Genomic DNA, 12619 nt, shown 5'->3' on the forward strand with positions numbered 1-12619 from the left:
TTTTAATTATAAATCTATAATGTTTCTTATGTGACTTTTTATTATTATTTGTAGGGTAGATTTCACTTACATCTTTTCAAATTTAATAAAATTTGATTTGATAGTACTCCTTTGTTTTTTTCACTCCACACAAATTTTCTTTAATTTATATAAAAAAGTATATTCTTTTCATTAACACATTTTCTAAATTTCTTACAAAATTATATAAAAGTTAAGGAACTAATTAGTGAGATGATAAACTTATTTATAGTTAGCAATTTCTTGGCGTCATACTTTAAGAGAGGAAAATTAAGTAGCTGATTATTTAGCTAATTATGCTTTTTCCTTAAATGGACAGAATGGTGTTTTTGATACAGTCCCAGCTTTTCTTTCTTGTGCTGTTCCGGCCACCGCGTTCCCGTGGGACTTCTAGTTTACTTTTGTTCTGGGGTTTTTTCTCCCTTCAATAATAATAATAAAAAAAAAGGTAATTACGGCCGGAAAGTTTTACTAAACGTTAACTTGACTGAAGTCTGTCAACGAAGTTATGGTTTACTAATGACCATTTGTTATGTTTCCGTAATTCAAATTCATTAAATAGCTCTTGTTTGTGGACAAAATATTTGTATTTTGATTTTTTAATGCTATTTATATTTTGATGTGTACGTAATTCAAATTCATTAAATAAGAGTACTATTTGTTTCTAGACTCATTCTGTTTCTAGATCCTAATGACTAAAAGTTGTTGAAACTTGACCATGATGGGATAGGAAATTTTAAAACCATGGAATTTGCAAGGAAGTTCCATCCGACAGATGATCTTCAAAGGAAGCTTCTTCAAAGAAAGTGACTGGAAGTTCATTAATATGCTTGATAGAGAGAGGAAACAAATCATAAATTCGAGTCCTTCAAATGTCTAATAAGGCATTAGAGAAAAGGAGGATACTGGTAGAAGAGTGGAATATAGTTTCCCGTCTTTTTTTCTAGTGTTTTAATTTCGATAGAAATAAATAAAAATGATATTTTTAATGATATTTAATTGATAAAATCTACGCCCGTTGGATAAAATTAGGATAAACTCCACTTATATTTGTTGAAGTTTAACGACATTTTATCCAATATCCTTTTTTAGATTACTTTGACTTTCCCTAACTTAATATAATTTTGTAAGAAATTTAAAAATATTTGTGTTGATAAAAAAAATATTTTAAAATAAAGAGACTAAATTGAACCAGGAAATAAATTAAGTGACAAAAAAGTAATCTAACATGTAACTTAAAGAAGATTTGTGTGGAGTGAAAAAATAAATAAAGGAGTACTATATCAAATCAAATTTTATTAAATCTCAAGAGATGTAAGTGTAATTTAATTACCCTAAAAATTAATAAAAGAAATCGTACAAGAAGCGTTATAATTAAAGACACCGATCTACTTTCATATTTTTGGGACTAAAGTTTACAATAGTTGGTGAGTTACTCTTATGTGTACTTTTAAGGAGTTTAATAGTTTGCATTTATATATCTACTTTAGAAATAGTGTGCATGTTCTTTTTTATATAAAAAAAGTGTGTACGTTAAATAATGTTTTTTGCTTTTGTGATATATGTAATTTTAAATCTATTTTTTGTTCTTTCTAATTTACATTTTCCTGTCGAAACAAATCCTAAAAGTATATAAAAAAAGGACTATGAAAGTTAATTGCTGAAAATATATTTTATCTACTAAAGTAATTCCTGCAGTTGAAAATAATGGACAAATCACGTGTAAAAGAAAAGGTTAGTTTGTTGACTTCCGGAATTATTCTGTGCATGTGGAAGACAAAATTACCTACACCTGCATACATGTAACATGATACTGATAGCACCTAAAGTCGACAAACTAAAATTGAAATTTTCTTTTTTATGATATGAAACTAGTTTAAATTTTCTCTGTTGCATACTTGCCTACCCCATATAAAGTGATCCTAGTCCTTTTTCTTTCTATTTGTCAGGTAACAAATCACATTTCTCTGAAGTCTCAAAATACAAATTGATATATACAAATGTGAATTCAATATTAAGGGTATAGTATAGTTTAATTTCACCAGGGCCATAAGGGAAAAGTAAAACAATATGAGCCCTATGTATGTACTTGTGAAGGGTGAAAGAGAAGTGCAAACAAAACTGACACAGAAAGGGAATGGAATCAATTTCTATCTCCCTACCACCATTGTGACTGTCAAATCATTTGAAACATCAAGGCCATCCATGTAAAATTCTCTGTCCTCAGTTCTCCTCATTGAAGTAATCAAAGGTTGCGTAGGTATGGGAAGAGTTGTTGCTTCACTTTCCAGCCACAACACCACAGCAGACATGTTTGGCCTATGAGCTGCTGAATCTTGCACACATAGCATCCCTATGTGTATGCATCTCAAAGCCTTGTTTCTAGGACTAGAATCACGAATGCAAGGATCAAGAAGCTCCATTGCTTTGTGTTCATTCCAAAGATGCCATGCCTACACCCATTCCATCATAAAACATCAGTTTCTTGCATTTCAATAAACTTTGTATTAAAAATGTTGCAACTTTACACACATTTTTCAAACTAGTTTTTTAAACATGTTAGAAATTTCAGCAAAACTAAGAATTGACATAACTTATTTATGCAAATTGCATCGATACAAAAAAAGTGTAATAGGGGGTACTCACATATCCTATGAGGCTTGAGTCATCTGAGTGACGAAAGCTAGTGTTTCTGCGGCCACTCAAAATCTCTAGTAGTAATACACCAAAACTATATACATCAGATTTTACTGAAAACAGACCTTCCATTGCATATTCAGGGGCCATATAACCACTGCAGCAGAGTTATATTAAGATTAGCCTGGTCCAGGTAAGAATTTACAAGTGGATGACTCAAAATACAAGCAAAATCAAAGTATACTTACTATGTACCAACTACTCTGTTTGTATTGGCTTCATTCTGGTTCCCACCAAATATCCTGGCCAAGCCAAAGTCTGATATTTTTGGGTTCATGTTTTCATCCAACAAAATGTTACTCGCTTTTAAATCTCGATGTATTATTCTAAGTCTTGAATCCCGGTGCAAATAAAGTAATCCTCTTGCAATGCCTTCAATGATTTCAACACGTCTTCTCCAAGCTAGTTGTTTTTGTTTGACAGGATCTGTCATGATGTTAACCAAAAAGTGCAAAATTGTTAAGAAAATTTCATGGTACTTAAAAATGCAGAAAGAAACAAACATGGCTTATGTGAAGAAACATACCAAATAAAAAGCAATCCAAGCTTTTGTTTGGCATGTATTCATATGCCAGCAACTTCTCCTCCCCTTGAATAGAGCAACCCATTAATCTAACTAAATTTCTGTGTTGTAATTTGGCTATCAGCATCATTTCATTCTTGAACTCCTCTAAACCTTGGCCAGACCGTCTTGAGAGCCTCTTAACAGCTATTTGTTCTCCGCCTGGAAGCTTTCCCTGGTAAATGGAGCAAATAATTTTCATTACATTTTAGCAAGACTTTTTTTTATTACTAAAAGATGGGCTTAATAGAAGCATTTTTACCTTGTAGACAGGGCCAAAGCCCCCTTGCCCAAGCTTATTTTCTTCAGAGAAATTGTTTGTGGCTATTGAAATGCAGCTAAAATTGAAAACTGGAAATTCTGGTCCACTTAATTGGTTCCCCTCCAAACTAAGGTCAGCTGATCCTGAAAATTCTGCTGACATTTCTCTGCTCTTGTTTGCATCAAAAACTGGTAGTGCATCACTACTCTTGCAACAAGAAACTGAGGAAACTGTAGGCAGAACTGGAGAGAAAATGAGAAACATAGACAAGTCAAAATCAAAAACAGCATTTGACACCTTTGGCTTACTGGCAAAGTATCTGGGAGAGAAGAAATTTAGGGTCTAAGGAGATGGATATTTCACCTTTAAGTTTTCCCTTGAATCTCCAGACCAGCCATACAAAGATTCCTAGACAGATTAACCCCGCCCCAATCGTTGATATTATCACAATCCTGTTCTTTTTAACATCATCTGTATAATTTGAAGACACACAAGTCACAATATATGTTATTAGAACCTGACCATCATAGAAGCTTGTCATCATCTTCATATTCATAGACAATTTTAAAGTCAAAATCAAAATTGAAAATGTTATTTACGGAAACATAAACAAAAGGGACTCTTTACCTTACCTAAATCAGAATGAGCGAGGCGTATGTGCAATGTGTTCCCTCCACTTTCCAAATGTTGAATATCAACCAAGTCCCCATGCCACACCATGCACCCTAATCCAACATTGGCATACGCCGTACAAGAACCATTGCTCAAACACTCTCTCTCACAATCATTCGTGCCAACCACACGTGCGAAATCGGGCAACTTCATAGACCTACGATCCAAGAACCCATCCTCTCCAACACTAACCTGAGTCCCAGAAGAAGTAACATTAATCCTCTGAGCCTTGAGCGGAGTCATCCTCGTACACCCACCCGACCAGTTCCCCTTTTCCCACTGATCCCTATGCTTCGGTTCAAAACCTCGTATGCAAGTACAAACAGGTACTAAATCCGAAGAAGGGGACAACGTTAACAAATCACACGCCGCGAAACTCCCACACTTGTTATAAACATCACACTCGTGAAAAGGCCCTTTTTGAATCTCACTCCAACTCTTCTCATCCTCATTCCACCTGAACTCTCTCTCGTATCCATCCCACCCTATTTGAAACCTCACCTTATCCGTGCCGTTTAACGGGTTATATATGAAATACCTACCACCTTTACCGTCCCCATTAAGCGTGAAACCGTAAAGATAACTTGCTGCGATGGACAACCCTTGAAACATTCTACCATCCCAATACCCACTTCTCCACCTTCTTTTTTCCCCTTCCCAAACCACTATCTGAGGTAACCCTTCAGGATCCACCCCCATAGTGTAGTTTCCCTTTGAAGGATCCGTGGCTGATTTCCATGAAGTGAAGACATGGCTAGTGCTCAATCCACCCACTGGCACCTTCATACCGGGCATGTATGTATCCGTTGGATTCTCGAAGCTTTGCCAAACCACTTTCTTTTCGCATGTGAGAACGAGGTTGCCATCGTCATGAAGCGATGCTGAGGAGTTTTTGTTGTTGCTGTTAATATTGGAAACGTTTGAGGACCAAACATGGTTCATGGCTCCGTCGAGGACTACGAGGTTGCCGTCATTGGAAATAGTGATGGCTCCTCCGGTGCCGTTGATCGGTTTGTCGCGGTTTGCGACCCATATAACTTCTGGTCCGGGAATGTTGTCGTACCAAATTCCAACGTAGCGGGAAGAGGAGTTGTCGGAACTGAAGAAACCCATCGCAAAGTTGAGCTCTTCTGACACCAATGTTTCATGCTCTTTGTCCCTGATCGTGACGCCCTGCGTGATCCTGGTCTTAGAACTAGCTGCGAAAGAAAACAATAAATGGTGGAAAGAGACGAAGGAGAAGAGAAAAAAATAAAAGTAGATTATCGTCGCCGCTGCCATGGTATTAGTATGAGCTGTTGCGGTGAGAGTGGCAGTGATGAAAGCATAAAAGGAGAAATGGAGATGGTTAGTGGGTGTGACTGTGATGAAATGAGAAAAGGGAGAAGATGGAACGTATTAATTGGACCGAATGAGTTTGGGAGAAGAACACGACCTCATTTGATTGAGAAGACACGTTTGTTTGTGTTGTGGTTGTTTGAAAACACGGCTCGGAGTTGAGAATGGAACACAAGGTCACACTCATACAGTAGTAGGATATAGGTAACTTGATATTATTTTTGTTTTTATTTGTCAAAGCAAATAATTAATTATTAAAAGAGAAAAGGTACGGCATTAAGTTGTATTATTAAGACTAATCATTGAATTAATGGCTTCCACTGCGGCAGAGAAGAGAACCCTCCGTAGAAAGGTTCACTTCACCTTTCCAACTGATACACATTACCGCACTTTGTTTTTCACGGCTATCCTTAGTATTAAAAAGTAACAGTAATCATACACGTACACTACTACAATTTTAGGTGCCAGAACCAAAAACAGAAAATATCAAAATTTTATAAGTTATTTAAAATGAAAAAATGAGGATATTTTTAAGACTTATCAGATTTTTTTCTTAAATTGACTTAAAATAAAAGTGGAAATTTTTTCTATTTTTCATTTTTTTAATTTCTTAAAAAGTTAAATAAAGTTCTTAAAATATAAAATAGTTTTATGATAAAGGAATAATTTTATAACAAGAAAAAAACAATAATGTGATTTTAGAATAAACAAAATTTAAATGATATAAATATGTTCATTTTATTAATTATTTTTTTATTCTAATACAAACATATAATTCAACAAAAATAAATAAATAAATACAAACATAACATAAACGTGAGCGTTTTTCAAAGCCGAGTAATTCGAACATTATCTCACATTTTGTTTAATCATTTTCTACGTCCCAGCAGTATCGACCAAAAGTAAAATAAAAAATAAGCGCGACTCTTTTAAATAATTAAGTCAACTTTTAAACTTAAGTTAACTTATAACACTTAATCAATCAAATCCTAATAATTTACAAATAAATCAACTTATCTATCTTTTATTATTATTCTGACTCGTCTATCCTTTTCATTTAACAAAACAGTTGCCATGTCTGACATTTTCTTCTATTCTAAAATGAATTTTACCAGTTTGGTGGCCAAACATTTAGCGTATGTATGAACATGTGAAAATGGAGGCAAATAAAATAAAAGTACTATTTTTTTTTTCATTATTTAGAAGGAGGAAAAAAGAATCTTTTAACACTTTGTTTGTTTGCAAAAGAGGAGAAGGAAAGGAATGGATTGGAGAAGAACAAAAACTTTTAAAATTTGTTCCCTTCTTTCTTTGGTTGTTCTAATTCTAAAAGAAAGACAGAAAGTTCTGTGGAATCCCACTACCATTTTTATTCCACCCAAATTAGAAAGAAAACAAGAAAAAAGAGAGAGACTAAAACGACTAAATTCAGATTGTTTTGTTATCATGTTTTTCTATCATTTTATTATTTTATTATATTCAAAACTTTTTTTCTTTCCATTTTATTTTCTATTATTTTACTCTTTTTTGCTGTTATCTTATTTTTACATTTTTTTCCCCGCTTTCTTTAATAAACCAAAAATAAGATACTCGAAAACGATTATTCTCTCTTCAAGTAGAGTAAAATTGATGAGGGGAAGCTTTTTTTATTTTTCTTTTATGATTTTTAAAGTTAAATAAATGTTTTAGAATAAAGTAATATTATTTTGAGTTCAATAATATGATAAATCAAAAACAAGATGCTCGAAAATGATTATTATATTATTAATAATAAAGTGAAAATTATTTTGAGTTAAATTTAATTTCTTTAATTAATTTTAAAAATACACAATTTAGTTTTTTATTTAATATTTATTTTTCTGAATAAATAGAAAAATAACTTATTGATATTTTCTATTTTATTCATCTAATAAATATATATATTTTTTTATTTTATTTTATTTAAAAAAAATCTTCTCTATTTCATTCTTCGTCCTAACAAGTAACAATTTCTGTGGGCGGTGTTGCTTGATATCTAGACATGCACGGGTTGAGGCTGTTCATAGAAATGTGACTCATATGATCCATCACACTCACGGGTTTTATATAACACCCACATTTTCATTATACTCAATGTTTATTTTTATTTGTATTTATTCTGGGAATTAATTAGAATTCATGTGTAAAATAACCAAGATGTCTTGATTGACAATAAAAAATCAACTAGTAACATTTTAATCCAAAATATATATACAAAATTTATATGATAATTTTAAAAATAAAAATTTATTTATCATAAAAATATTAATTCAAAAAATTATTGTTGTTATTATGAAATAAAAGTGATCTATTTAATTTTTAAGTAAAATACGTATAAATGATTATAACATTGTTGATTGGAATGTGGGTTGGGACGTCAAAAATCAGTCCAATGCCCATTTCAATTTCATGGAAATCAAATTTGAACAAATATTATAATTTTGAATTAAATAAATATTAAATGCTAATTTAAATAATAAGTGAACAAATTCTGGACTATAGCACGTCCACATGGACAAAGTTCCAACCACAATATAGTCAAATAGTGGACAAATATAAGTTATTTTGATTTAAATTAAAAATCAATTAATAAATAATGAAGCAAAAATATTTTATTTTGACTACTCAGCAAGACATATTTAAGTTAGTTTTAAATTTTTTTATTAACTAAAAAAAATTGTTTAACTATTTGGTTAGTAAGTTTTTTAAAAATAATTTCTAGTATTTTTTAAAACATTATTTAAAAATGTTGGTTTCTAACTTTTTATATTTTATTTCTGTTTTATCCTTAAAGTATTTATTCAATTTTCTTATTATTTTTTTAAAAATATGTTATTTTATCTCATATTACATTTTTTTATTTTCTTGAAAAGTTAGTTTTACTAAATATTTATGATTTTAATAAGATAGTCTAAAAGCTTCTAGTTATCCGCTTTCAACTTTCTATCACCAGTTAACTTTTTAATTAATTTTATCAAATATTATTTGTCTTTCTATATTAGTTATTTTATTTTTAAAAGTTTTAAAATGATCTCTTAATTAATGAAACTTTAGATTTTTAGAAAAAACATTCTTGATTTTTGAATATGATTTTGAAATTTTTTATTGATCCAAGAAGTAAAATTTGTTCCCTTAAATTCATTTAGATGAAAGCTATGAGAATCAATTATTGTTTGAATAAAAATGAACATAAATAAAGTACAAAACACATATTGCATGAAAAATAAATCCAATGAGTAACAAAAAATTGAAAAAATTTAATATCATATTTTTTTTCTAATTATTTTTTAAGCTCACTTTTCATGTGTTGTTCATCATGTTTGAATTTTTTTTAATCGACAAATATTAATTTATTAATTTTATTAAAAATGTGAGTTAAGACATATGAATTTGTGATCTCTCACCTTCTCTTATTAGACCAATCTTATATGTCCTAATGTTTATGAATTTTTTTTTTCAAATATGGATTGATTTTTATAATTTTTATGAATATAAATTTAATGAGATAAACTTTACATCTTGTATAAAAAAATTCAAAATCATGCTAAAAAATAAATAAAAAAATGACAATTTTTTTTAAAAGACTAGAGTGTCATTGATTAAATAAAGAACCATTTTAAAACTTTTAAAAATTCTGGCACCAATTTAAAATCAGTAAATAAATCAAATTAGCCATTTTTAATACGATGAATCATAAGGTGAGTTCGTAATATGAGTATATGACCAATTAAAAGATGAAGGCATCAACTTTTATTTCGTATAAAATAAGAGTGACAGAAGGAGATGTAGCAACTGAGGAGAAAGAGGTACAGTGTAGAGGTAAACGAAGATACACTGATAGGGCCGATGGGGGTGAAGAATAAGCTAGACTTTTGGGGAAAGAAGGCTAAGTTGTAGGTTAGAAAATCATGGGTGCAGATAGCAACAACCCTGAATACCATATTTGAGCCTCAACTAATCTGGATAAAAATATAATAGAATAAAAAATAAAAAATATTAACAAAAAGATAAACGTTTTTTTTATACAAAAAGAAAATGATGAATGTTAATAACACTATCTAACATATTTTTTAAACACATTTTTTTTATTATTATCTGAAATTTATCAGAAATTAAAAGATTCTATGAGTTTTGTTTTTTATTTAATAATTAGTCACACTTATAATTTATAGTTTCTAATAAATTTTAATAAAAAATAAAAGGTGCGTCAGAAAATGTTATATGTTGTTAAGGTGTGGCATAAAAACACTATTCCTATTTTTATTTTAAAATAATGATCCATAAACAGAGAAAGGATGGTGACTAGTCTGTTTGTATTGTAAATGGAGCATCCATCTCTTTCTTGAGATCAGCCTGCACCTAACGCTTTCTGCCTTTGGAGAGTGACAATTTGGCTATTCAGCATCAAGAAGATTGCCGTGGCCACACTAGGCCTATCTTGTGCAACCTCTTACACGCACAATAATCTAATCTATTTGTATGCATTTCGAAATGTCCTTCTCAAAGCAAGGACATGGTTATGAGTTATGACATGAGACAATCCATGTTTAATTAGTGTAAAGTAAAGGTGTATTATTATTTACTGTTGATTTCAATTAAAATATTTGTAATTATCTTAATTGGTTTTAAATTAACAATAAATACATTAGAATTAATCTTTATTTTCGTTATTCATTAGATTTAAAGAAGATGACGAGAATGAGAAGAATTCTTTTACATATTTGTTTAGTATGTAAACAAACAAATCCAAGCATTATTAATGGAATCACATTAAGACAACTAACTATCTATCTTCTGAACTCAAATTGTCATACTCAACGTCTATCTTCCTTGCAAATTTGTGACAGTGACATTATTGATGGGATTTGAATGGTGACTCGGTTGAGACGACTCTCCTCTCAACTCAATTTGTCTTTAGATGAACGAGGGTTGTCGTGGAGGAGGAAAATTCACAACCTCACTATTAAGCATTGAAACCACAGTAGCCATAGTAGGCGTCTCCTTTGCTAATTCTTGCACACATAGAAGTCCGATGTGTATGCATCTCAATATGTGATTGACATTATCTGGATTGAATATTTCTGGATCAATCAGAGATACAATCTCCTCTTCATTCCATAGTTGCCATGCCTTAAAATAACAAAAAAAGATAAATGCTAGCATGTAAATTTGAAAGTTTATCATTTTTATTATTAGTGAGCAGCAAAAGAAAGTAGAGATTTATGAATCAAACTAGGAATTAATTTGAAAAGGCTTACGTATCCTAAGAGGCTCAATAACAGCTCGTGATTACGAAAACTTGAGTTTTCTCTACCACTAATTATCTCCAACAGCAAAACTCCAAAGCTAAAGACATCTGATTTCTCTGAAAACAGCCCTTCCATTGCATATTCAGGGGACATGTAACCACTGCATTTAAATTTCAACATGAAGTTAACTATTATGGCGCTTTGCATGATAATATGACCTTGGATAAAAAGAAAGAAAACTTACTATGTTCACACAACCCTTCTAGTATTGGCCTCATCTTTGCTGCCTCCAAAGATTTTGGCCGTACCAATATTTTTGGATTCAATTCTCCATCCAACAAAATATTACTCGACTTCAGGTCTCTGTATTATTCTTAATCTAGAATCTCTATGGAGATAAAGCAAACCTCTAGAGATTCCTTCAATTACATTAAGTCGTTTTTGCCAATCTAAGACTACCTTTTTGACTGGATCTGAAGAAACAATAGAAAGTGAGGTAATCTAGAAGAAGCAGTATGAAAAGAAGAAAAATTTATCTTTTGAAATTGAGTAGTAAAGTACTCCAGTGAAAGATAAACGGCTTTCATATTTGTCCTCACCACTTAGACAAAAAAAAAATAACGAATCAAGGGGGACTAACCAAATAGATAGAAATCTAAGCTCTTATTGGGCATGTACTCAAAGATCAACATCTTTTCCTCCCCTTCAATACAGCAACCTAGGAGTCTTACGAGATTGCGGTGTTGAAGTTTTAAAATTACAGTCACTTCATTCATAATTCTTGTGTCCCCTGTCTAGATGCTCTTGAAAGTCTTTTGGCTGCTACTTCTTGCCCATCTTTCAATACTCCCTAGAAGAAGATTTTAAGAAAAATTTAAAATTTCACAGCTTATTGATGGAATCAAACTTCACGTGACTATGGTTCCTTATACACTGAACCAAAACCATCCTGGCCTAGCTTATTAGCTAAATTCAAGTAATTTGTTGCAGTTGCAATGTTTTCAAAATTAAAAACAGGAAGGTTCTCTCACACTGCTGTTGCTTCCCTTCTCACACATCCACTTGTCCGGTTTTGCCTATTCAATTCCTCACGGTTTCTCCGCTCGAAACCTCTCAGATAGCTGCAAATTGGCAACTTATTCGAATCACAACTTCCATAAGCGCCACAGAAGCCATAAATATCGCAGTTACCTTGTTGAATTACCCGCTTCCCAACTAGTTGTCTGTTGATCCAGGATGTGTAAACCTGCCTTCTGAAATCAAGAAAATGGTCCCAAAGAAAGAATCATATTGACCAGAAAGGCTTTTCCATGAAGTAGCTTTAACTTTCTCCCCTTTGACTTGGTTGGTGCTAATTATCATATTTGGGACGAATGTGTTAGAGGGATGTTTGAAACTCTCCCATATTGTCTTGCCTGTAACAAGGTTTCCAGTATTTAATTAGAAGTTGGGCGGTTGAATTGGATTCAATGTTTGAGATATTTGATGACAAAACCATCACTTGTTTTCTTCCATTGAGTACTACAAGGTTTCTGTCGTCGGATATGGTGACAACTGACAACCCCTGAAGAATCCTCTAGTGGTTGGCCTCTGTTGGCCACCCATATGACATTGGATTCGGAGATACCAGATTCCTACATAGCGATTTGACATCTTTCCGGGGCTGAAGAATCCTGGCTTGAATGTACCATCATTAGAGGTCACAGTTTCAGGGTCTTTCATTAATAGAGACACTATAATGGTGTCTAAGGCAGTGACAAAATTTATGTAATAGTTTGACAGAATGAGAAAAACAGGTAACAT

At 31.8% G+C, this 12619-nt stretch overlaps 2 protein-coding genes across 2 annotated transcripts; both read right to left on the reverse strand.

The window, feature by feature from the left end:
- Positions 1 to 1959: 1959 nt before the first annotated feature.
- On the reverse strand, positions 1960 to 5717 carry LOC106794169 (G-type lectin S-receptor-like serine/threonine-protein kinase B120). The gene is made up of 7 exons (XM_014768105.3): positions 4172 to 5717; positions 3903 to 4010; positions 3540 to 3781; positions 3242 to 3452; positions 2904 to 3141; positions 2665 to 2812; positions 1960 to 2471 (listed from the first exon to the last, which is right to left on the reverse strand). Exons 1-7 carry the CDS (start codon positions 5490 to 5492, stop codon positions 2169 to 2171), a joined length of 2571 nt encoding a protein of 856 aa, XP_014623591.2. The 5' UTR covers positions 5493 to 5717; the 3' UTR covers positions 1960 to 2168.
- A 4764-nt stretch (positions 5718 to 10481) lies between these two features.
- On the reverse strand, positions 10482 to 12619 carry LOC121173637 (G-type lectin S-receptor-like serine/threonine-protein kinase At1g11300). The gene is made up of 4 exons (XM_041010097.1): positions 12444 to 12619; positions 11848 to 11937; positions 10826 to 10976; positions 10482 to 10697 (listed from the first exon to the last, which is right to left on the reverse strand). Exons 1-4 carry the CDS (start codon positions 12617 to 12619, stop codon positions 10482 to 10484), a joined length of 633 nt encoding a protein of 210 aa, XP_040866031.1.

The sequence above is a fragment of the Glycine max genome, chromosome 15 (assembly GCF_000004515.6).
Source record: "Glycine max cultivar Williams 82 chromosome 15, Glycine_max_v4.0, whole genome shotgun sequence".
In the NCBI taxonomy this organism is placed as follows: Eukaryota; Viridiplantae; Streptophyta; class Magnoliopsida; order Fabales; family Fabaceae; genus Glycine; species Glycine max.

Excerpts from the sequence above, each read along its gene's own strand:
- LOC106794169 (XM_014768105.3), bottom strand. The coding sequence starts at position 5,492 with ATGGCAGCGGCGACGATAATCTACTTTTATTTTTTTCTCTTCTCCTTC. Across the intron at positions 3,453-3,539 it reads GCTTTGGCCCTGTCTACAAG|GGAAAGCTTCCAGGCGGAGA; the intron begins GTAAAAATGCTT and ends TCCATTTACCAG. Across the intron at positions 2,813-2,903 it reads AACAGAGTAGTTGGTACATA|TGGTTATATGGCCCCTGAAT; the intron begins GTAAGTATACTT and ends ACTCTGCTGCAG.
- LOC121173637 (XM_041010097.1), bottom strand. The coding sequence starts at position 12,619 with ATGTTACCTGTTTTTCTCATTCTGTCAAACTATTACATAAATTTTGTC. Across the intron at positions 10,977-11,847 it reads AGAAGGGAAGCAACAGCAGT|TGGTTACATGTCCCCTGAAT; the intron begins GTGAGAGAACCT and ends ATTTAAATGCAG. Across the intron at positions 10,698-10,825 it reads TATTGAGCCTCTTAGGATAC|GCATGGCAACTATGGAATGA; the intron begins GTAAGCCTTTTC and ends TGTTATTTTAAG.